Genomic DNA, 21839 nt, shown 5'->3' with positions numbered 1-21839 from the left:
CTGTCAGGCGAACCAGCCCACCTTGGGATTTGTCAATTGTGCTCGATTGGCTGTCCGGTCCAACTTTCTCACACCTATCGGCTATTTCCATTCAGTTGTTAACTTGGAAGGCTGTTTTTCTGGTGGCGGTAACATCTGGGCGTAGGGTCGGCGATTTACATGCCATGTCGTCCGACCCGGCGCTGACTGTATTTCACACTGATCGATCACGCTTTCCATGTGACAGCTCCTATCGAACTTCCTACTCTTACCCAGCCTTCCACATCGGGGACCTCTGCAACGAGCACTCACCCATTGGATGTCCGTAAGACCCTCAAAGTCTATATCAAACGAACGCAGGGAATCCGTACGGGTACCCAGCTGTTCTGTTGTTACGGTGGCGGGAAGGCTGGTGTGCCGGCGAGCAAGCAGACTTTGTCTCGCTGGCTAGTTTCGTGTATTTGTGCCGCTTATCAGGCTAAGGGCAAGCCTCCCCCTGAGGGGTTGAAGGCTCACTCGGTCAGGGCAGTAGCCGCATCAAAAGCTTTTGCATCGGCACTCCCCATTGAAGAGATCTGCTCTGCCGCTATTTGGAGCCGGCCTAGCACGTTTATACGGCATTATCAGCTCGATACACGATCCCGTAGTCGTGCGAGCTTTGGCCGTTCTGTTCTCTCCGGTGGACAGTGTCCTGCCACCCTGACCGAGTGAGTCTTGGTTCATTGGTTTTTGTTGACGCTGCTGGTCAATACTGAGTTTTATTGACATGTCCGCTAATGGGAGCTAAATAACCTCATTTCGATCCTCTACGGAGTATTTAGGTCGGTTGTGAGCGTTTTGACATTCCCCCCTATGGTGCTCACCAATCGACACGTGGTGGGTGGGGCTTTGTTTACATTTCGCACCATGTGCGACTTGATATGCGAACCTCTGAGGTCGTCTTTAAGTACAATCCTCCCTGTCAGTTCTCCTCCCACAATGCCTCTCGCGGAAGCGAAAACTGGGACATGTGACAGGTGAGTGTTATGGCGTCTGTTACATTTTTCAATTGACGATAGCTATTTGTATGTGCTTGAACAGAATTCCCTCCTCCCTGGCCTCCGGTCTTTGGGAGTCTGTGTTTATGCATAATATGTACCCCAAGGACGATCTCTATGAAGAAGAATTAACCAAACCTGAAGAGGTTTTCAATTCTTCGAAGAGATTTGTCCTTGGGGTAGGGCCTCCCGCCTCCCCGCAATTCTGTTCACTGATTTATTCACAGAAGGAATGATGATACAGGCCTAGGTGATTACCCAGTTGGTGCGCATACGCAACGAGAGGTAACTCCACGAGGTGGGGACCGTATAATAAATAAAAAAGTTTATTTATTGTACAATCTTTTTATTCAAAAACATTGATACAACTGTCACAGGACATTTTCAGCGTGGAAAATGCATAATATGTACCCCAAGGACGACTCTCTTCGAAGAATTGAAAACCTCTTCAGGTTTGGTTAAGTTTTATTGCCCACATGATAAGGATCATATGAAAGAACTCAAATCTGTGTCAAAACCATAATTGTTGAGCCCGTGGGCAAGCTGCATGATGTTGTTGCTCTGCCTGGATCTCAACATACAGGGATTAAAACAGGGACTGGCCAGCTTGGAGTGACAGCATTGTGTCTGGGTACATGCTAAACTCTGGTGTTGACTAGACGTATAAACACTACAGGGGCGGTTGGGTAGCCCAGTTGTTAAAGTGTTTGCTTCTCACACCGAAGACCTGGGTTCGATTCCCCACATGGGTACAATGTGTGAAGCCCATTTCTGGTATCCCCCGCAGTGGTATTGCTCAAATATTGCTTAAAGCAGCGTTAAACTAAACAAGCAGACACACACATGCACATTGCAATAAGTGTGAAATAATCTTTTATACAATGTTCAAACTCACTCCAGACTCACAACCTTCCCTTCCCAGGAGCTGGGCAAGTACCTGGACTGTGTTGTAAGTACGACCTTGCCCTTGATGAGTCATCGCGGACCCGCTGCAAGACAGCAGCCTGACGCTGCTGAATCTGCTGATTGTGGAGAACGCTGGTGTTCTCCGTGATGCTATCGGCCAGTTGGATCCATTCCCTGAGGAGTATGAGTTCAGTAATTACAGGAAGGTCCACAGAAAGCTCCAGAAGCATGCTGGGAGAGGATCCTTGGTACAGGTTTGTGGACTTGTTTCTTGTAGAATGAAGGGAATGAATGGCAGTCTGGGATTGGTTTCTGGAAATGTGTACTCGACTCTCCCTGGGAAAATATTTCTTTAGACTTTGAATGGCATTTAGAAGGTATACTCATGTAGCAGGGCGTGGAGTCATCCCATAGATGACATCCTTACCTTGTCAGCTTGCTGACGGTGTTAACCTCTTTGGTCATGTGGACAAGGTGTCTGACTTTGGATCAGAATGTTCGTGCTTCGAATCCCAGCACGGGACTCGGAAAATTTATGGCCGCTACATTGGCGCCCAACGTAGGGCTGAACACGTTCAAATTTGATATGAACATGCATGGGAGACAGGTGGCACCGTTTCCCGCCAAAACCTGGGAAGGGAGGTGACTCCTGGTAAGTGATTTTACGTTCCGCTTTTTTTAAGGGAGCTTCAAAAGGGGATTCAAGTGTTCCACTAACATTCGGAAGGAAAGGGAGACAAGCAATAAGCATGAGTCAGGATAAGTATAAAATATCAATGTTATTCAGAAAATTACATTTTTGTCAAAGGCCTACACTTGATTTGCTGATACAAGTTGTGCTAAACTAATTACTCACTCACTTCTATTGTCAAACCTTGATATGAACACTGTCTATTTATATTATTTCAAGTGTCAGTGAGAGCAGTTGTTGTGGATGTTCTGCAGGAGATGTACCATACTGTGAAGGTCCTCCAGGAGAAGCAGACGGTCACTGAAGGCTGCACACAAACTATCCGCTCTCTCAGCTCTCTCTTCTGCCAGAATCGACTAGAGCTTCACAGCTTAACTACAGACTCACGAAGTAGGTCATGCCAGGTTTCAAACTTCCATCAGTCTAAGGTCATACACAACCCATTCTTTCGTATTGTCATTGGTAATCTACGATTAGCACATTCCATCACTTGTATCAATGTAACGATAGTTGTGTTGTAACTGTAACTCTGGGAAACTACTCCTAATGGCTTGGAATTTATGTCATTCGTGTACTTGGCATATAATCCGTAATCTGATTACCCCTTTTGTTCTTCTGTCATTGTTCTCGAGAATAATATGCCAGCTGATTACATGAGTCTCTCACATGTAGCTAACACACCATAATGTCACAAAAATATTTTTGGAAACAAGCATCAAATCAGCTTCACAGACTCACCAGCTGATTATCCTGAATGTCCATTTCAGATTCCGCAGATGGTTCTGTGTTGTGCCAGCTTGTGTGTGAGTTACTCCACTTGACACAGTCACCTTGCCACCAGGTGGCCATGGAAGCTGCTTCCTGTCTTGGAGTCATCGGACCGATTGACCTCTACACACTGTCCCTCCCAAAGAAGCGTCCTCGTCCTGGACTGCAGGACTCCTTGGAAGCGTACCAGGACAGCTCTGATTACCAGAAGTACTGTCAGATCTTCCACTGTCTCAACCAGTATCTTGTTGATCCATGGTGAGTACTCCCAGATGGCCAGTAGTACTGTCAGATCTTCCACTGTCTCAACCAGTATCTTCTTGATCCATGGTGAGTTCTCCCAGATGGCCAGTAGTACTGTCAGATCTTCCACTGTCTCAACCAGTATCTTGTTGATCCATGGTGAGTACTCCCAGATGACCAGTAGTACTGTCAGATCTTCCACTGTCTCATCCAGTATCTTGTTGATCCATGGTGAGTACTCCCAGATGGCCAGTAGTACTGTCAGATCTTCCACTGTCTCAACCAGTATCATGTTGATCCATGGTGCGTTCTCCTAGATGGCCAGTAGTACTGTCAGATCTTCCACTGTCTCAACCAGTATCTTGTTGATCCATGGTGAGTACTCCCAGATGGCCAGTAGTACTGTCAGATCTTCCACTGTCTCAACCAGTATCTTGTTGATCCATGGTGAGTACTCCCAGATGGCCAGTAGTACTGTCAGATCTTCCACTGTCTCAACCAGTATCTTGTTGATCCATGGTGAGTACTCCCAGATGGCCAGTAGTACTGTCAGATCTTCCACTGTCTCAACCAGTATCTTGTTGATCCATGGTGAGTTCTCCCAGATGGCCAGTAGTACTGTCAGATCTTCCACTGTCTCAACCAGTATCTTGTTGATCCATGGTGAGTACTCCCAGATGGCCAGTAGTACTGTCAGATCTTCCACTGTCTCAACCAGTATCTTGTTGATCCATGGTGAGTACTCCCAGATGGCCAGTAGTACTGTCAGATCTTCCACTGTCTCAACCAGTATCTTGTTGATCCATGGTGAGTACTCCCAGATGGCCAGTAGTACTGTCAGATCTTCCACTGTCTCAACTAGTATCTTGTTGATCCATGGTGAGTTCTCCCAGATGGCCAGTAGTACTGTCAGACCTTCCACTGTCTCAACTAGTATCTTGTTGATCCATGGTGAGTTCTCCCAGATGGCCAGTAGTACTGTCAGACCTTCCACTGTCTCAACCAGTATCTTGTTGATCCATGGTGAGTTCTCGCAGCAGTTGGAAGTGGGGAATCATAGAATGATCACTCAAGGTCCGGGATCGGTTCCCAACGTGTATATATGGGTACAATGGGTGAAGTACTTATCTTGTCCCAAGCTATAAATTACTTTGTTACAATAAATGCTCATTGGTTGCCTGGATTTAAGGCGGGAAATCCTGTGTCTGTTGGACCAGTCTAAGTAAACTTAGGCTCAGTATTATTTGTTACACTGCTATACTGAGTCTAACAAAACCTTGTAGAAGGTCGCGTCAGCTAACCTTTGAGCGACCTATGACTGTCCAATCAAACGCGAGACGGTCGAACGGATTTAACCAATCAGACAACGACTACTTGTTTGGGTTTGGCGGGACTTACAAAACGGTTTTTGGATTTTCTCTTTCCTGGTCGCTGACACTGATCTATCAACAAACGAAAATCCGCATAAAACACAGATATTTGACCTGCAGTATATACGCTTATGGGTTTCTAATGACATGGTTACTATTTGCTTATATTTTCGTAAGACGACATCCTTGAATATTGACAAAAACACTATTTTCAGGGACTGTTTACTCATTGCGTGTATCATTCGGAAGCGATCGTGCGGAAAATAGCATTCGGAATTGTTTGAGTTTTTTAGGTAAAGGTTCAAATGGTATGTGCGAATGTTAACTTTCGCAATTTGGTAAGTTGTGTTCTGATTGGTCAGTCCAAAAGGTTAAGCTGATGCGACCTTCTACTAGGTTTTGTTAGACTCCGTATAGCAGTGTATTGAATAATACTGAGCCTAAGTTTACTTAGACTGATGTTGGACACAACTCTGATCGGCCAATTGTGTTGCCTCGTCCGTCTGCCCCATCCTCTCCATCTCATTTCAGCCAAACTAACCGGAGTATCCATTCAATGCTGAGATGCCAACCACTCCAATTTTGGCAGAGTTACTCCAATTTTCAAAATCCGCTCTGTGATTTGTCTTTTCTGAAATTTATTTTATGGAATACAATTTTGTAAGTCACTGGTGATATATTTGAGTTGATATAGTGAGGTTAGTGTGTGATCTTTTGGGTCTCAGTTGTGTATATTGCGTTTTATTGATGACGAAGTTGAAACAAATACATGTCATAGCCCACATGTCATAGCCGGCACTCACCCCCAACTCGCACCTTCAGTGCTCAGGTCTGGCATGACTCCACTTTCAGTAGATTCAGGGTTGGCATCTCTGCACATGGTTCTTGCTATCCCAAATTAAAATATCAACACAAGGGAAAGGTAAGGGAGGTAACTTGGATTAACTAGAAATCAAACCAACAGTTTGTTTTAGTAGACATGGAGATGCCCTTCCCATCAAAAGATTTTTGAGGCTTTATTATTGCCTCAGCAATGATCTTCAGTGTGTCCGGAGCCTGCCCTTGTGTTGCAGTATCACTGTAGTACAGAGAGCTGGGGAGGTGCTCAAGACCATGCTGGCCACGAAACAAGGGGTAGACTTCAGCAACGACTACAAGGCCAGACTAGCTGACAAAGACTATCTCTTTAACTACCTGCATCCTTTCAAGTGCCAGAAAAAGGTATGGAAACATTGTTATAGTATATAGGGTAAAGGCATCTAATGAGGTGCTCATACCAGTTGTGTGTTAAAAAGATAAACCATCCCTCTTTGTGACTGTTTGTTTTGTCAACTCCATACCCACACTGTCTTGTTTAACCAGAATGATAGAAATCCATATGATACAGCAGGGCTTGATTTAGTGCATTGTTACTTGCACTGGTGCAACCCAATATTACAAAGTGCAACCTAGTTATTGGTCTAACTTGCACCAGGTGCAAGTCAATTTTTGAGTGGGTAAACTTCTGAATAAAACATCTAAATAGTTCAACAGCATATTTCTGATATTACATATTGCATTAAAAACAGTGCAACTGGAATTTGACTGGTGCAACTAGGTTTTTATCTTAGGTTGCACCTGATGCAAGTCGGTTAACATCTCCTAAATCGAGCCCTGTACAGAAAGTGTTGTGGCGGTGATTTAAGCTGGATTAGATCCATGGTTTTGTGAATGAGTGAGTTAAGATATATGCTGCTTTAACAGTATGTATAGGGGAGTATACAGCAGGGGAGAAAAACCTTAAGTGAAAAATATCATACATGTGCTGATAGACTATGGACCATAATCAGGTCAGTTTAGTGCTTTGAACCCATGATCAGTGGATGCTGCCACAGGTAAGGGAGACAACTGTTCTCATTGTTTTCACTCACTGACATGACTTGGTTGAGACTGTGCTATGTTTCAGCCTGTGACGAGAGAAGCATCTACAGGGAATTTGGAGAGGTTCTTCCAGACCGTCAACACAGATAGTCTGTGGGTGCCGGAACATGGCGACCACAGACGCTGGGTGACGGACCTGACTTGTGCTCTCCTCAACAGTGGTTCTGTTATCGATGAACTGTTGTGTCTTCTCTCTCCCATATGTGAATGCAGGGTAAGATAGAAACAAGATGGATGTTTACACTAATCTTGATAAAGCAGTAATAATACCTTCAAGTCAAGTGAAGCTTTAGTTTAAGAGTCTTTCTAGTCTGTTTTATGTAGGATATAGCCTTGTGATATGTAGGATATAGCCTTGTGATATGTAGGATATAGCCTTGTGATATGTAGGATATAGCCTTGTGATGCTTCATCTGCAGTGAATTACAGACATTTAGCTAGACTTGCTCTTAGGATGTTTTTGGCCCTAAGTCTCTGCAGCAAATGCAAGGAAAATTCCTCCAGTGGAATCACAAACCGAAGTCATGTTATATAATAGATAGATAATATTATGTTTTTGCATGGGTGATACGTACTTGATAATTAATTGGAGCAAAACAATGCCGGATTAACACTAATGTAGCTAGCTGTTTGGACAGAATCCAGATCTGTTTCACTTGTTGCAGCCTGAGTTCTGTGAGATGGTGCTGCCATTCCTTGTCCACAACATCCTGGTTGCTGGCATCGATGATCATTGGGAGGTGGTGTCAAACAGGATCTGTGGCTTCTTCCGGACTCACTGTGAGACAGTGGGTGGAGGTGCAGGGGCTGGGGCCTCCTCCAGGGATGGTAAGTGGATGTAGGGTCCATGTGGTCAGCTTGATGGTTTGCCCATTTCTGGTGTCCCCTGCTGCGATATCGCTGGATTATTGCTAAAAGGGGCCTAAAGCCATACTCACTCACTCACTCACTCACTCACTCACTCACTCACTCACTCACTCACTCACTCACTCACTCACTCACTCACTCACTCACTCACTCACTCACTCACTCACTCACTCACTCAGCTCATTATATATACAGCATGCTGTTGTTGGTATTTGTTCACGAAATCTTCTTGCAGTAGTTCCAGAAATAAATAATTATTTTTTCTTATCCTGACTCATGATCTTCTGCCTATCTCCCTTTCCTTTTCGAATGGTAGTGGAACACTTGAATCCCTTGAAGTTCCCGAAGCGGACGTAAAAATACACTCATCCATGAGTTACCTCCCTTTTGCCCTTTTCCCGCGCAAACAGTCATGTGACCAGCCTTACTTGTCACTCCCTCCCTTTTCGCCCAAGCGGATGGTTGGGCGAGCACTGGTGTCCCTTATATGGCTTTATATCCTTTTTATTTAGGTCCTATTCTTCAAAATTATGCTGTATATGGATTTGGCAATAACTACTATGTATTTTATGTAAAAAAAAATTAAAATTTATTTGTATTTATGTCATAAATTCATCGTAATGTAAGTTTGTTTACATTTCATGAAATCTTGCAGTGTTTGCAGGCACTGGTTATCCGTGGCTGATCCTCACCCCCAGTGCCCTTCGTGCACAAAACCATGTTGTTCCAGCTTGCGCTGTACTTATTGTGTTGATTTATGTAATCTTCAATTTAATCAATATTTGTCTTATATCTATAGACGTGCCATGGATCGGGTGAGGAAGTCATCTCAAGTCACGGCTGATAAAACAGGAGATCAGCCTGCAAACTGTATGTTGCTTGCTACTGCTTGAGTTCATAATACTGGTGCTATGTTGAGAACGTTGCAGGGGCAGTCTGCTGGTACGGGGGCTAAGAAGAGATCGGCTACAACGCAGTTGACTCCGACTCAAGCTAAGAAAAAGACGTCATCTTCTACTACATCGCAGAAGAAAGCATCTGTTACCAGATCGGAGGGTAAATCTACGCGTGCTAGTAAGTCAACGCAACAGAAATCCTTCAACGAAGAGATATTACCTCCACATGAGGAAGACGTTTTTGATGACCCCCCGTTACTTCTACCCGAAGTACCTATGAGATCAGCGACTCAATCGACTTCTACAACTACTAGATAGTCCCCTGCAACGGTCACAGCAGGCCAGCTGTTTGACAAACTACCACCTACTTCTCAACGGAGTGAAGTTGAGGTGCAGAACTCATCTACACCGCAGCAGCTGCAACCAATGCAGAACTTCGACCCGAGCGAATTTATGAGACAATTCACCAACCAGATGATGGCCATGATGGAACGTAGGTTCGAGGACCCATCTTCTACACCTAGCCGCTCTAGATTGAGATCTCATATCTCTCACAGACGTTCGCGAAGTCACTCATTACAAAGACGCCTAAATAGGATGACAACATAAAGCTAGTCAATGACTCCCGAAACAAGATGTATAAAGTGGAAGATAAAAAGTTATCTCAACTGGATACTGCTACAAGGAGGTCCTTTTTTAGGTTGGCCAGGTCCAGAGCCATCAATGAAGCATTGATCAATAAATTCCAGAACATACGCAAGTTCGGAAGAGGATAGAATGATATATTCGGCCCTCATAGCACAGAAGGAGGACCAATACTTTTTATATCGGACCATCTGACATCTATATCTGCAGGTCTCACTTTACTACGCAGACAAGGGCTACTTGCATCCTGTTCTTGGAGTGATAGATTCACCCAACCGCTACTAAGAGCTCCATGGGAGGTGCCTACTATCTTTGGAGGACAAATAGATGAGGCAGCTAAGGAAGCTACACACGACTCTAGAGAAGTTATGATGATAAAATCCATAGATACTCTGTCCAACGTCATCCGTCATACTTCGCAAAAGTACCCCAGCTTCAGAGGACCTGCAAAGGATCTTTTAAGATGTAAGCCCATCCGGAGTACAGAGGAAACTCAGGGAGAGGCCGCACTCCCAGATGATCCAGAGGAACTAAACGTTGATATTAAGGTTGATATCGGCGCAGGATTTGACTCGCACAGGAAGGTTACAACTAAGACCACTGCAACGGTTCGAGACAAAACATCTAGACAGCGTCGACCCTATCTTGCTGCCAGACAACCTCAAGAGGTATCTACTATGGTGGACGTACAAGTCGAACGTTTGCGGAGGGACCTATTTACAAGAGCCGGCCTTCGACTCACATCTCTACGTAGACGCTTCGATACAAGGCTGGGGTGTGCATCTCAACAATCAAGTTGCATCAGGAAGGTGGTCCAAAATAGAGCAGCATCTTCACATCAATCTGCTGGAGATGAAAGCCGTCAACTTCTACAACTATGGTCGAGCTCGCTGAACAACAAAATGCTGATGGTCCACATGGACAACTCTACAGTGGCATTCTCCATAAATCGGCAAGGATCCACAAGGTCTCCTAGCCTGCTACAGCTCACATTCCAGTTGTTCCACATCACGGAGGAAGGCAAACATCTGGATAAAGGTGTGTCACATACCCGGAGCTAAGAACGTACTTGCAGACGCTCTATCCTGACCACTGCACCCGTCACCTACGGAATGGATGCTCCATCCAGAAGCGTTCCGGCTCATCATAAGGGAAATAGGATCCCCTTGCATAGACCTGTTTGCCACGAGGTTCAACAAACAACTACAGACGTTTGTCTCACCAGTTCCAGATCCTCAAGCCTGGGCAACAGATGCACTGAGCATCTCATGGGAAGGACTAAACGCTTACGCGTTTCCACCCCTGATATTACTACCGAAGGTACTGTTTAAGATCAGACAGACACAGGCGCTACAACAGACTTTGGTCGCGCCCTATTGGCCAACGAGTGTCTGGTTCCTAGACCTAATAGAGGATCTCGGAAGTCCAACCCTCAAGCTACCAGAATGGCCTACTCAGACATCCGCACACCAAACTTGTCCACAGGAACCCAGCACTGTTCCAGCTACACGTGTGGACAGTATCAAAACCTGTTTGAAGAAAAGAGGATACTCCGCCAGAGCAGCGAAAGCAGTAACCCTAGCGTTACGCAGATCTACTCGTAAATTTGTATGACGACAAATGGCTGAAATTTGAGAAATATGCAAGGCGGAAAGGCTTCACAGCTATAGGAGCTACTCATCCTCAAGTGGCGGAATACTTGTCATCTCAGACATACAAGACATCTGAAGGGTTCCTGGCAGCCATCAGTGCAGTGGTCACTATGAAGTCAGGCATCAAATTGACGAAAGTACCAGAATTACTTGCTCTGCTACAATCTTTTAAACTGGAGGACCAGCAAAAGAAATTCAGAGCGCCAGCCTGGGATCTGAATGTTATTCTACGTCATCTTACAAGTGATGCCTACGAACCTCTAGACCAGACTACCCTCGAGCTGCTGACACAGAAGACTCTGTTTCTACTTGCCCTAGCCACGGCAGCTCGAATGTCTGAGATACATGCGTTGGACTTTGGACGAACTAGATTTGACACGGGGCACCGTGCTGCAGTACATCTAGGACTTAGATGGGACTTCATTGCCAAGAATCAACTACCTGGTCAACCAGATAGACAGTTCCATAGACCAGCGCTATCTACTGTCCTCGGACCAGAGGATACTCAAGACTTATCCTTGTGTCCTGTCAGAGCCTTGAAGATATATCTTCAAAAGACTAAAACAAGGAGAAGGAAATTCAAGCGCCTGTTCATCCCCTTGTCTACAGAGACAACAGTGGAAGTACCAAGAACGACAATATCGTTCTGGATGAGAACCGTTATATTGAGAGCCTACAAAGCAGCAGGACTAGAACCTCCTAGAGCTTCTAACCCACATGAAGTCAGAGCACTGGCATCAACACTAGCTCTACATGGAAATTGCTCTATATCATCAATTTTGGAAGTTGGACACAGTGTTTGCCAACCACTACCTCCAAGACATAGCCACCGAAGACGTCTCAGGCATTCACCAGTTTGGGCCTCTTGTTGTAGCACAACAACTAACGGTTCCACAAAGGCGCTGAGTTGGAAATCTCACCCTTTATCACGTTGACTTGTTGATAACTTTTACTAAGGAAAAGTATTAGTTTGAAAGTCCATGCGCACAGTCTAGACTAGGCTAGCATGAGTGATTAAGACTCTGTACGGGTAAAGATCTTACCTGTACGTTAAGGGGTCGCAACTCATTTATGATAAAGATCTTATCATAATCTATGGGTTGTTATAGATAACTAGTAAAATGAGGTACAAGTATATCTTAAAGCCACATAAATCAACATGATTCAACTTGTCTTAGAGTGAAGTAAGACAAGAAAGTGGTCCCCCCGAGTTATAACGGAAGTTGGAAGAATAGGATCACGGAAATGCCGTTTTGCAGTTCCCATGGAGGGGATACAGGACGTATCTAAGGACAGCTGATGAATCCAGTGGCTTGACCCACAATCAATCGGTCGGATTCTATAAGCAAAAGATCATGAGTCAGGATAAGGACAAATATGTAATCTTTTGAGTAAAATTGATATTTTATACTTATCCTGACTCATGAGGATAAGCCCTCCCAACCTCCCCGCTGGAAACACTTCGGATTTCACAGTAGATCCAAGTGCATGGGCACAAAAATCAGGAGAGAGTGACAAGTAAGGCTGGTCACATGACTGTTTGCGCGGGAAAAGGGAGGTAACTCGTGGGTGAGTGTACTTTTACGTCCGCTTTAGGGAACTTCAAGGGATTCAAGTGTTCCACTACCATTCACATAGAAGAGGGAGATAAGCAAAAGATCATGTGTCAGGATAAGTATAAAATATCAATTTTACTAAAAAAAATACATTTCCTGCGTATAAATGAATTCAAGTGGTTCCATGGCATTTGATACACCAAGAAAAAGGGTGTTATAAAGGGTGGTGTATTGGTCTTGGGCATAAAGCCCAGGTCACAAATCAGTTGAAGTTAAGCAACGTTGGTCACGGACAGTCCTTGGACGGGTGATCGTGTTTGGCAGCTTAACTCCTGAGAGTATCTGAGACTTTAACCCTGCTCAACAATAAAGCACATATGACACATGTGGTCTCACCTTAGGCAAGTGAGTTTCTTCATGAATTGCCACCCAGCATGAATGGGTACCCGGTGGTATAAATGTTAACTGTTAAGCGTCTAGCGCCTCACAGGCAGCTTGGGTTATCTGGGGTAACAATGTCTTAGCACTTTGAGCATGCACAAATGTGTGGAAACAGGCACTTTGTAAATAGCCATTATTATTATTTTATGATTTTTATAGAAGGGCCAGTATTATACCAGAATGACTTATGCAGTGCCTTGATGTATCATTCTTCAGTGAGTGTGTGCTGTAACAAGGAGTCGGTGCAGACAATGCTTCACGTTGTACAGTATCTTCGCCAGCAGAAAAGACCAAGGCGAGGGTGAGACGATATAGCTTATACTCATTGACGTCTCAGTGTCTGAGTGTTGTGTTACAAGTGAATGCAAAATTGGATCCATTTGAAACTGTCAACTTGAGCATGATCATTTGTTGCCAAGATGTAGACAGATGTTTGTGTGAGATGACAACTTGTTGCCACTATTTAGACAGATGTTTGTGTGTGATGACAACTTGTTGCCACAGTGTAGACAGATGTTTGTGTGAGATGACAACTTGTTGCCATGGTGTAGACAGATGTTTGTGTGTGATGACAGCTTGTTGCCACGATGTAGACAGATGTTTGTGTGAGATGACAACTTGTTGCCATGATGTAGACAAATGTTTGTGTGAGATGACAACTTGTTGCCATAATGTAGTCAGATGTTTGTGCTAGATGACAACTTGTTGCCACGATGTAGACAGATGTTTGTGTGAGATGACAACTTGTTGCCACGATGTAGACAGATGTTTGTGTGAGATGACAACTTATTGCCACAATGTAGACAGATGTTTCTGTGAGATGACAAATTGTTGCCATGATGTAGACAGATGTTTGTGTAAAGTAACAACTTGTTGCCACGATGTAGACAGATGTTTGTGTGAGATGACAACTTATTGCCACGATGTAGACAGATGTTTGTGTGAGATGACAACTTGTTGCCACGATGTAGACAGATGTCTGTGTAAAGTAACAACTTGTTGCCACGATGTAGACAGATGTTTGTGTAAAGTAACAACTTGTTGCCACGATGTAGACAGATGTTTGTGTGAGATGACAACTTATTGCCACGATGTGGACAGATGTTTGTGTGAGATGACAACTTATTGCCATGATGTAGACAGATGTTTGTGTGAGATGACAACTTGTTGCCACGATGTAGACAGATGTTTGTGTAAAGTAACAACTTGTTGCCACGATGTGGACAGATGTTTGTGTGAGATGACAACTTGTTGCCTCTATGTAGACAGATGTTTGTTCGAGATGACAACTTGTTGCCATGATGTAGACAGAGTTTGTTCGAGATGACAACTTGTTGCCATGAAGTAGACAGAGTTTGTTCGAGATGACAACTTGTTGCCATGATCTAGACAGATGTTTGTGTGAGATGACAACTTGTTGCCACTATGTAGACAGATGTTTGTTCGAGATGACAACTTGTTGCCACGATGTAGACAGAGTTTGTGCTAGATGACAACTTGTTGCCTCTATGTAGACAGATGTTTGTTCGAGATGACAACTTGTTGCCATGGTGTAGACAGAGTTTGTTCGAGATGACAACTTGTTGCCATGAAGTAGACAGAGTTTGTTCGAGATGACAACTTGTTGCCATGAAGTAGACAGAGTTTGTTCGAGATGACAACTTGTTGCCATGATGTGGACAGATGTTTGTGTGAGATGACAACTTGTTGCCACTATGTAGACAGATGTTTGTTCGAGATGACAACTTATTGCCATGATGTAGACAGATGTTTGTGTGAGATGACAACTTATTGCCACGATGTAGACAGATGTTTGTGTGAGATGACAACTTATTGCCATGATGTAGACAGATGTTTGTGTGAGATGACAACTTGTTGCCATGAAGTAGACAGAGTTTGTTCGAGATGACAGCTTGTTGCCACGATGTGGACAGATGTTTGTGTGAGATGACAACTTGTTGCCACTATGTAGACAGAGTTTGTTCGAGATGACAACTTGTTGCCACGATGTAGACAGATGTTTGTGTGAGATGACAACTTGTTGCCTCTATGTAGACATGTTTCAGGAGATGATGTTTGTGTGAGATGACAACTTGTTGCCACGATGTAGACAGATGTTTGTGAGAGATGACAACTTGTTGCCTCTATGTAGACAGATGTTTGTGAGAGATGACAACTTATTGCCATAATGTAGACAGATGTTTGTGTGAGATGACAACTTATTGCCATGATGTAGACAGATGTTTGTGTGAGATGACAACTTGTTGCCATGAAGTAGACAGAGTTTGTTCGAGATGACAGCTTGTTGCCACGATGTGGACAGATGTTTGTGTGAGATGACAACTTGTTGCCACTATGTAGACAGAGTTTGTTCGAGATGACAACTTGTTGCCACGATGTAGACAGATGTTTGTGTGAGATGACAACTTGTTGCCTCTATGTAGACAGATGCTTGTGAGAGATGACAACTTGTTGCCACGATGTAGACAGATGTTTGTGTGAGATGACAACTTATTGCCATGATGTAGACAGATGTTTGTGTGAGATGACAACTTATTGCCATGATGTAGACAGATGTTTGTGTGAGATGACAACTTGTTGCCTCTATGTAGACAGATGTTTGTGTGAGATGACAACTTGTTGCCACGATGTAGACAGATGTTTGTGTGAGATGACAACTTGTTGCCACGATGTAGACAGATGTTTGTTCGAGATGACAACTTGTTGCCACTATGTAGACAGATGTTTGTTCGAGATGACAACTTGTTGCCATGAAGTAGACAGAGTTTGTGTGACAGGAGGAAGGTGTTGACCCCCTGGGATGACAACTTCTGGCTGCAGCTGAACTACCTGGAGGTGGCCAAGGCCGCCCTGTTTTGCTCCGCACCCTTCACTGCCATTCTGTATGCAGAAATATGGTCTGACTCGTGCAGGTGAGGAACCTTGATTTGTGCAGATCCGCAACTGCATGTGTTGGTTGTTTTCATGGTGAGAGCAGACTGAAATCCGTTTTTAATAAGGTTTGGAGACTTCAAGGAACCCAACAATAACAGCAGTGAATGTTCATCACTACATCACCAGTGTTTTGTCAGGCCAGTCAGAATTATTTACAGGCAACAATATCTGGATTTGTCCTGACTGTGTCTTCAAGCAGCAAACATACAAATGGAAACTTCTTCAGAGAATATTCAGTTATTATAGGTAATTTTTAGGGATATTTTGAATAAAGGCAAACACTCTTGTGTCGTAGTTGAAGGGACTCTCTAAATAGTTCGAGTTATCCAAAATTTGACACAACCAAAGGTTGACACACCAGTGTTTGACTGTCCTTGCGCTGGTTTTGTCTGTCATGTCAAGGTATCTGTAGTATCGCCATATGCTTGTCTTTCAGTGAGGTTGACAAGGATTCATCATCAGGGCCCGGTTCTCAACGTTTGTCTCAGCGAGTGAGCCAGGACCAGCGTCTCGACACACTGAGTAGCATCACTTCCTCCAGTACCCAGCTGAATGTCCAAGAGTTGTTGCTGGAGGCGTGCAGAGCGTGGAGACCCAGAGTGTTGGGAGACTGGAGACCCAGATGGGGTGTATGAACCTTGACTGTGGAGCTGGGAGACTGGCAGACTCTACATCTAGGTGAGTGTGGGACTGTGGGGCTGTGGGGAACTGGCCAGGACTCTCCAACTAAGGCGAGGGCTGTGGGGATGACAGGGGTGTGGAGCTGGGATGACAAGACACTGTTGTTGGGGTATATGGGTGGGGGAGACAGGGGAGACTGGCCGGACTCTCCAACTAGGGCGAGGGCTGTGGGGGACCCTGACAGGGTGTGGAGCTGGGAGACTGGATGACTCTACATCTAGGTGAGGGTGTGGGACTGTGGGGAACTTTGTTTGGGGTGTATGGGTTGGGAGACAGGAGACTGGCAGACTCTCCAACTAGGCGAGGGCTGTGGGGAACCTTGACAGGGTGTGTGGAGCTGGGAGACTGGATGACTCTACATCTAGGTGAGGGGTGGGTGGGACTGTAAAGGGAACTTTGTTGGGAGTGTATGGGTTTGGGAGACAGGGAGGACTGGCAGGACTCTCCAACTAGAGAGATGGCTATAGAGGGACCCTGACAGGGTGTGGAGCTGGGAGACTGGCCCGGACTCTCCCAACTGGGGCCCGAGGGCTGTGGGGAACCCTGACAGGGTGTGGAGCTGGGAGACTGGATGACTCTACATCCCTGGCCCGAGGGCTGTGGGGGAGACCTTGACAGGGGTGTGGAGCTGGGGAGACTGGATGACTCTACATCTAGAACTCTCCAACAAGGCTGCAGGGCTGTGGGGACCCTGACAGGGTGTGGAGCTGGGAGACTGGATGACTCTCCAACAAGAGGCTGAGGGGCTGTGGGGACCCTGACAGGGTGTGGAACTGGAAGACTGGATGACTCTCCAACTAGGTGAGGGCTGTGGGGACCCTGAGCATGGGTGTGGAGCTGGGAGACTGGAGGACTCTCCAACTAGGCGAGGGCTGTGCCAGGGACCCTGACTGTGGGGGTGTATGGGTGTGGAGCTCCAACTAGGAGAGTCTGACAGACTCTGACAGACTCTACATCTAGGTGAGGGGTGCAGGGAACTGAATGAGTGTACATCACCGGAAAAAGAAGTCTGTCTGACATTATGTTTTCTGTTTCTAGGATTAAAACTTACCTTCATGAGAACAGGCTTGAGAAAGCAGTGGTTACCTTTGACATTGGAATGAAGATGGGACAACCAGCAGAGGACATGGGCCTCTTAAAGGTGAGAGAATCCTGCACCCAGTCTTGAAACCTGGCAATATGTCTGTACGTGTGAGGAACAGATTGTCCTGTGGATCAGAAGAGCCACCTTACTTCAGTCTTGGTTAATTTTGTTAATGAAATAATGGAATCGGTAATAACTCAAGATGGATTAAAGCTTTCTCAGTCACCACGTGTGGCCGGGGGTGCATGGGTGTGCCAGATGATATCAGCGCTACAACACTCCTGTGCTAATATTGTGGCCGGGGTGTATGGGTGTGCCAGATGATATCAGCACTACAACACTCCTGTGCTAATATTGTGGCCGGGGGTGCATGGGTGTGCCAGATGATATCAGCGCTACAACACTCCTGTGCTAATATTGTGGCCGGGGGTGTATGGGTGTGCCAGATGATATCAGCACTACAACACTCCTGTGCTAATATTGTGGCCGGGGGTGTATGGGTGTGCCAGATGATATCAGCACTACAACACTCCTGTGCTAATATTGTGGCCGGGGTTGTATGGGTGTGCCAGATGATATCAGCACTACAACTCTCCTGTGCTAATATTGTGGCCGGGGTTGTATGGGTGTGCCAGATGATATCAGCACTACAACACTCCTGTGCTAATATTGTGGCCGGGGGTGTATGGGTGTGCCAGATGATATCAGCACTACAACACTCCTGTGCTAATATTGTGGCGGGGTGTATGGGTGTGCCAGATGATATCAGCACTACAACACTCCTGTGCTAATATTGTGGCCGGGTTGTATGGGTGTGCCAGATGATATCAGCACTACAACACTCCTGTGCTAATATTGTGGCCGGGGTTGTATGGGTGTGCCAGATGATATCAGCACTACAACACTCCTGTGCTAATATTGTGGCCGGGGTTGTATGGGTGTGCCAGATGATATCAGCACTACAACACTCCTGTGCTAATATTGAAAGTGTGGAAGCACTGGTCATCTTGATGATTCTAAGGTAATTTTTGTGGCAGTCTCCAGTATCCGATCATGAGCAGTCTGATGAGAACCGGATGGTTACAATGGGTGCCTGGTGTATATATGTCATCATTCCTTATAGGTGTTCAACATTGTTGGGGGTGTGGGGTGGCCTAGTGGTTCATCACGAAGACCTGAGTTTTGATTCCCCACATGGGTACAATGTGTGAAGCCCATTTCTGGTGCCCCCTGCAGTGATATAGCTGGAATATCACTGAAAGCAGCAATAAACTACTCATATTGTCCGTGATGATGGAGTCGACAACAAGTTGTCCTTGCCAGACACAGTTACTTTAAAGCCACAGTGATATGACACATCCCTCCCTCTGTTTCCAGACCGTACAGACTTTCGGCGCAGACTACCTGCTGGAGCTGTGTCTGAGGGGGAAAGTGGGGCAGATGGGGCTGTCCCCTGCCCTGCAGGAGGTGCAGTACGAGGCGGCGTGGAGGGCAGGCCAGTGGAACCTTGATGTACCTGCCAGGTATGTTTCTCCAGTGTTGGTGTGGCAGTAGATTCTAGCGTCCAGTTCTTCTTGAAACTTTTATCTTCTTATACATTTTTGCTGTTATCCTTTCTTTGTGCAGATATGGTGTAGAGTAATTTCAGTGAGGTATACAGTTACTGAGAGTCCCACCGACCTTGTTAAACATAGACTGTACATGTATAGTTGTCTTCAGGTCGTCCTGGACCTTTTATCCCTGACCGCGTCATACCAAAAGACGTTAAAATATGGTACTTGTTGGTCCCTGCCTGGCGCTCGGCATTAATGGGAACAACAAGGACTGGTCGGCTCGGAGTCAGTATAATGTGTCTGAGTGGGGTATTCATGCTTTACTGCGGTATGGTATCTCAGTGGGCTAGCACTATAAAAACAGCTTCAGTCTGGGCTAGTACAAGCAGCCGCACATACACATACACACGCATGCACGTCGTTATATGAGCGAAATATTCTCAAGCATGACGTTAAACCCAATTTCACCTTTTTGTTGTTAAGGATCTAACCATGTCATGTTGAACACAGTGATGTGACAAGTCTGTCCATGTGTTTGACTCCAGGTGTTCCTGAGACCTGTTTCTTGGTATTTGTTAAGGATGTAACCATGTCATGTTGAACACAGTGACATGTCAAGTCTGTCCATGTGTTTGACTCCAGGTGTTCCTGAGACCTTTCTCTTGGTATTTGTTAAGGATGTAACCATGTCATGTTGAACACAGTGATGTGTCAAGTCTGTCCATGTGTTTAACTCCAGGTGTTCCTGAGACCTTTCTCTTGGTATTTGTTAAGGATGTAACCATGTCATGTTGAACACAGTGATGTGTCAAGTCTGTCCATGTGTTTGACTCCAGGTGTTCCTGAGACCTTTCTCTTGGTATTTGTTAAGGATGTAACCATGTCATGTTGAACACAGTGATGTGTCAAGTCTGTCCATGTGTTTAACTCCAGGTGTTCCTGACACCTTTCTCTTGGTATTTGTTAAGGATGTAAGCATGTCATGTTGAACACAGTGATGTGTCAAGTCTGTCCATGTGTTTAACTCCAGGTGTTCCTGACACCTTTCTCTTGGTATTTGTTAAGGATGTAACCATGTCATGTTGAACACAGTGATGTGTCAAGTCTGTCCATGTGTTTAACTCCAGGGTTGGTGCTGAAGCTGGGTTCCATCAGAAACTCTACTGTGCCATGGATGCTCTTAAGGATGATCAGCTGAAACTGGCTCAGGCCTCTATAGATAGTGCAAGGTGGGTAACAGGAGACATATTGCCATCTTGTTCTGGATGTGTAAGTAGCTCATGCTAATATGTAGCATTAAAACAAGAGTCGTAGTTTTCAAAAGCTCCTGACATTTTTCTGTGACAGGCAAAGCACCCTTCAAGTTATCGACACACACCTGGAGAGTTGCCGCAGCGTGTATCCAGTCCTCAGCAGGCTCCACAGCCTGTTCCATCTCCAGCAGATTGTCGATGCCGTTGCCAGGTACGTCTATCCAGTTGTGACACCCAACAAGATTCAATCTCTCTCATTCACCCACCCATCCGGGTTAGAATGAACCTTCAGTAACCCATGCTTGTCGTAAGAGGCGACTAAAGGGATCGGGTGGTCAGGCTCGCTGGCTTGGCTGACACATGTCATTGATGCTCATGCTGTTGATCTCTGGATTGTCTGGTCCAGACTCGATTATTTACAGACCGCAGCCATATAGCTGGAATATTGCTGAGTGCAGCATAAAACTAACACTAAATTCTAGAGTGAGTGAGTATGATGTTATGCCACCATATCATGATTCACACATTGTACACAAACTCAGGGCTCAGCATGACCAGTGAACTCAAAGGCACCACCCCAACCATTCTAGACCAAACTTAACGAAATAGGTCACTTTCATGTATAACAAAACTGTTGACTTTTGCCTGAAACGTGGAAACCCTGAGATAAGCTCATCATGCAACATTGAGTAAATCTTTGCTTCCTATTTTCTTGTAGCCCTGAGTCTGATGGACTGAGAAACCTCCTGGAGAGACTGACAGAGGAACGAGAACCAGTTAATGAGTTCGAGTTTCTGCAGCCAGTGTGGGATGTGAAGTGTGCTGCTCTTAAAATCCTGGCCCAGAAATACCCGGAGACAGAAGAAGATGGAGTGTCTGTGTCTGGGGTCCTGTGTCGGCAGCTGGAGAACATGGCCAAAGTTGCCAGGAGGGAGGGGCGATATCAGGTGAGCTAAGGCAGGTGTAGTTGGAGATTGCTACATCAGAGGGACGTGAGCACCTATGCTAGGTGAGCTAAGGCAGGTGTAGTTGGAGATTGCTACATCAGAGGGACGTGAGCACCTATACTAGGTGAGCTAAGGCAGGTGTAGTTGGAGATTGCTACATCAGAGGGACGTGAGCACCTATGCTAGGTGAGCTAAGGCAGGTGTAGTTGGAGATTGCTACATCAGAGGGACGCTGTGCGAGCACCTATGCTGGGGTGAGCTAAGGCAGGTGTAGTTGGAGATTGCTACATCAGAGGGACGTGAGCACCTATACTAGGTGAGCTAAGGCAGGTGTAGTTGGAGATTGCTACATCAGAGGGACGTGAGCACCTATGCTAGGTGAGCTAAGGCAGGTG

The 21839-nt window shown here is 45.5% G+C and overlaps 1 protein-coding gene across 1 annotated transcript in view; it reads left to right on the top strand.

The window, feature by feature from the left end:
• Window positions 1-21839, top strand: part of LOC124277804 (serine-protein kinase ATM-like) — a 120121-nt gene that overhangs the window by 71474 nt on the left and 26808 nt on the right. The window contains 16 exon segments of the mRNA XM_046713519.1: window positions 1939-2031; window positions 2033-2176; window positions 2868-3003; window positions 3381-3639; window positions 6068-6215; window positions 6940-7128; window positions 7580-7742; window positions 13188-13272; window positions 15770-15904; window positions 16363-16553; window positions 16592-16604; window positions 17646-17748; window positions 19069-19214; window positions 20372-20473; window positions 20592-20708; window positions 21216-21444. Of these exon segments, the coding sequence (XP_046569475.1) occupies window positions 1939-2031; window positions 2033-2176; window positions 2868-3003; window positions 3381-3639; window positions 6068-6215; window positions 6940-7128; window positions 7580-7742; window positions 13188-13272; window positions 15770-15904; window positions 16363-16553; window positions 16592-16604; window positions 17646-17748; window positions 19069-19214; window positions 20372-20473; window positions 20592-20708; window positions 21216-21444 (2253 nt within the window).

This window comes from Haliotis rubra, unplaced genomic scaffold (genome assembly GCF_003918875.1).
Source record: "Haliotis rubra isolate DU_JTF1 unplaced genomic scaffold, ASM391887v1 Scf228, whole genome shotgun sequence".
In the NCBI taxonomy this organism is placed as follows: domain Eukaryota; kingdom Metazoa; phylum Mollusca; class Gastropoda; order Lepetellida; family Haliotidae; genus Haliotis; species Haliotis rubra.
The sequence above is the reverse complement of the archived record's forward strand: the minus strand, read 5'-3'. Positions and strand labels throughout refer to the sequence as shown.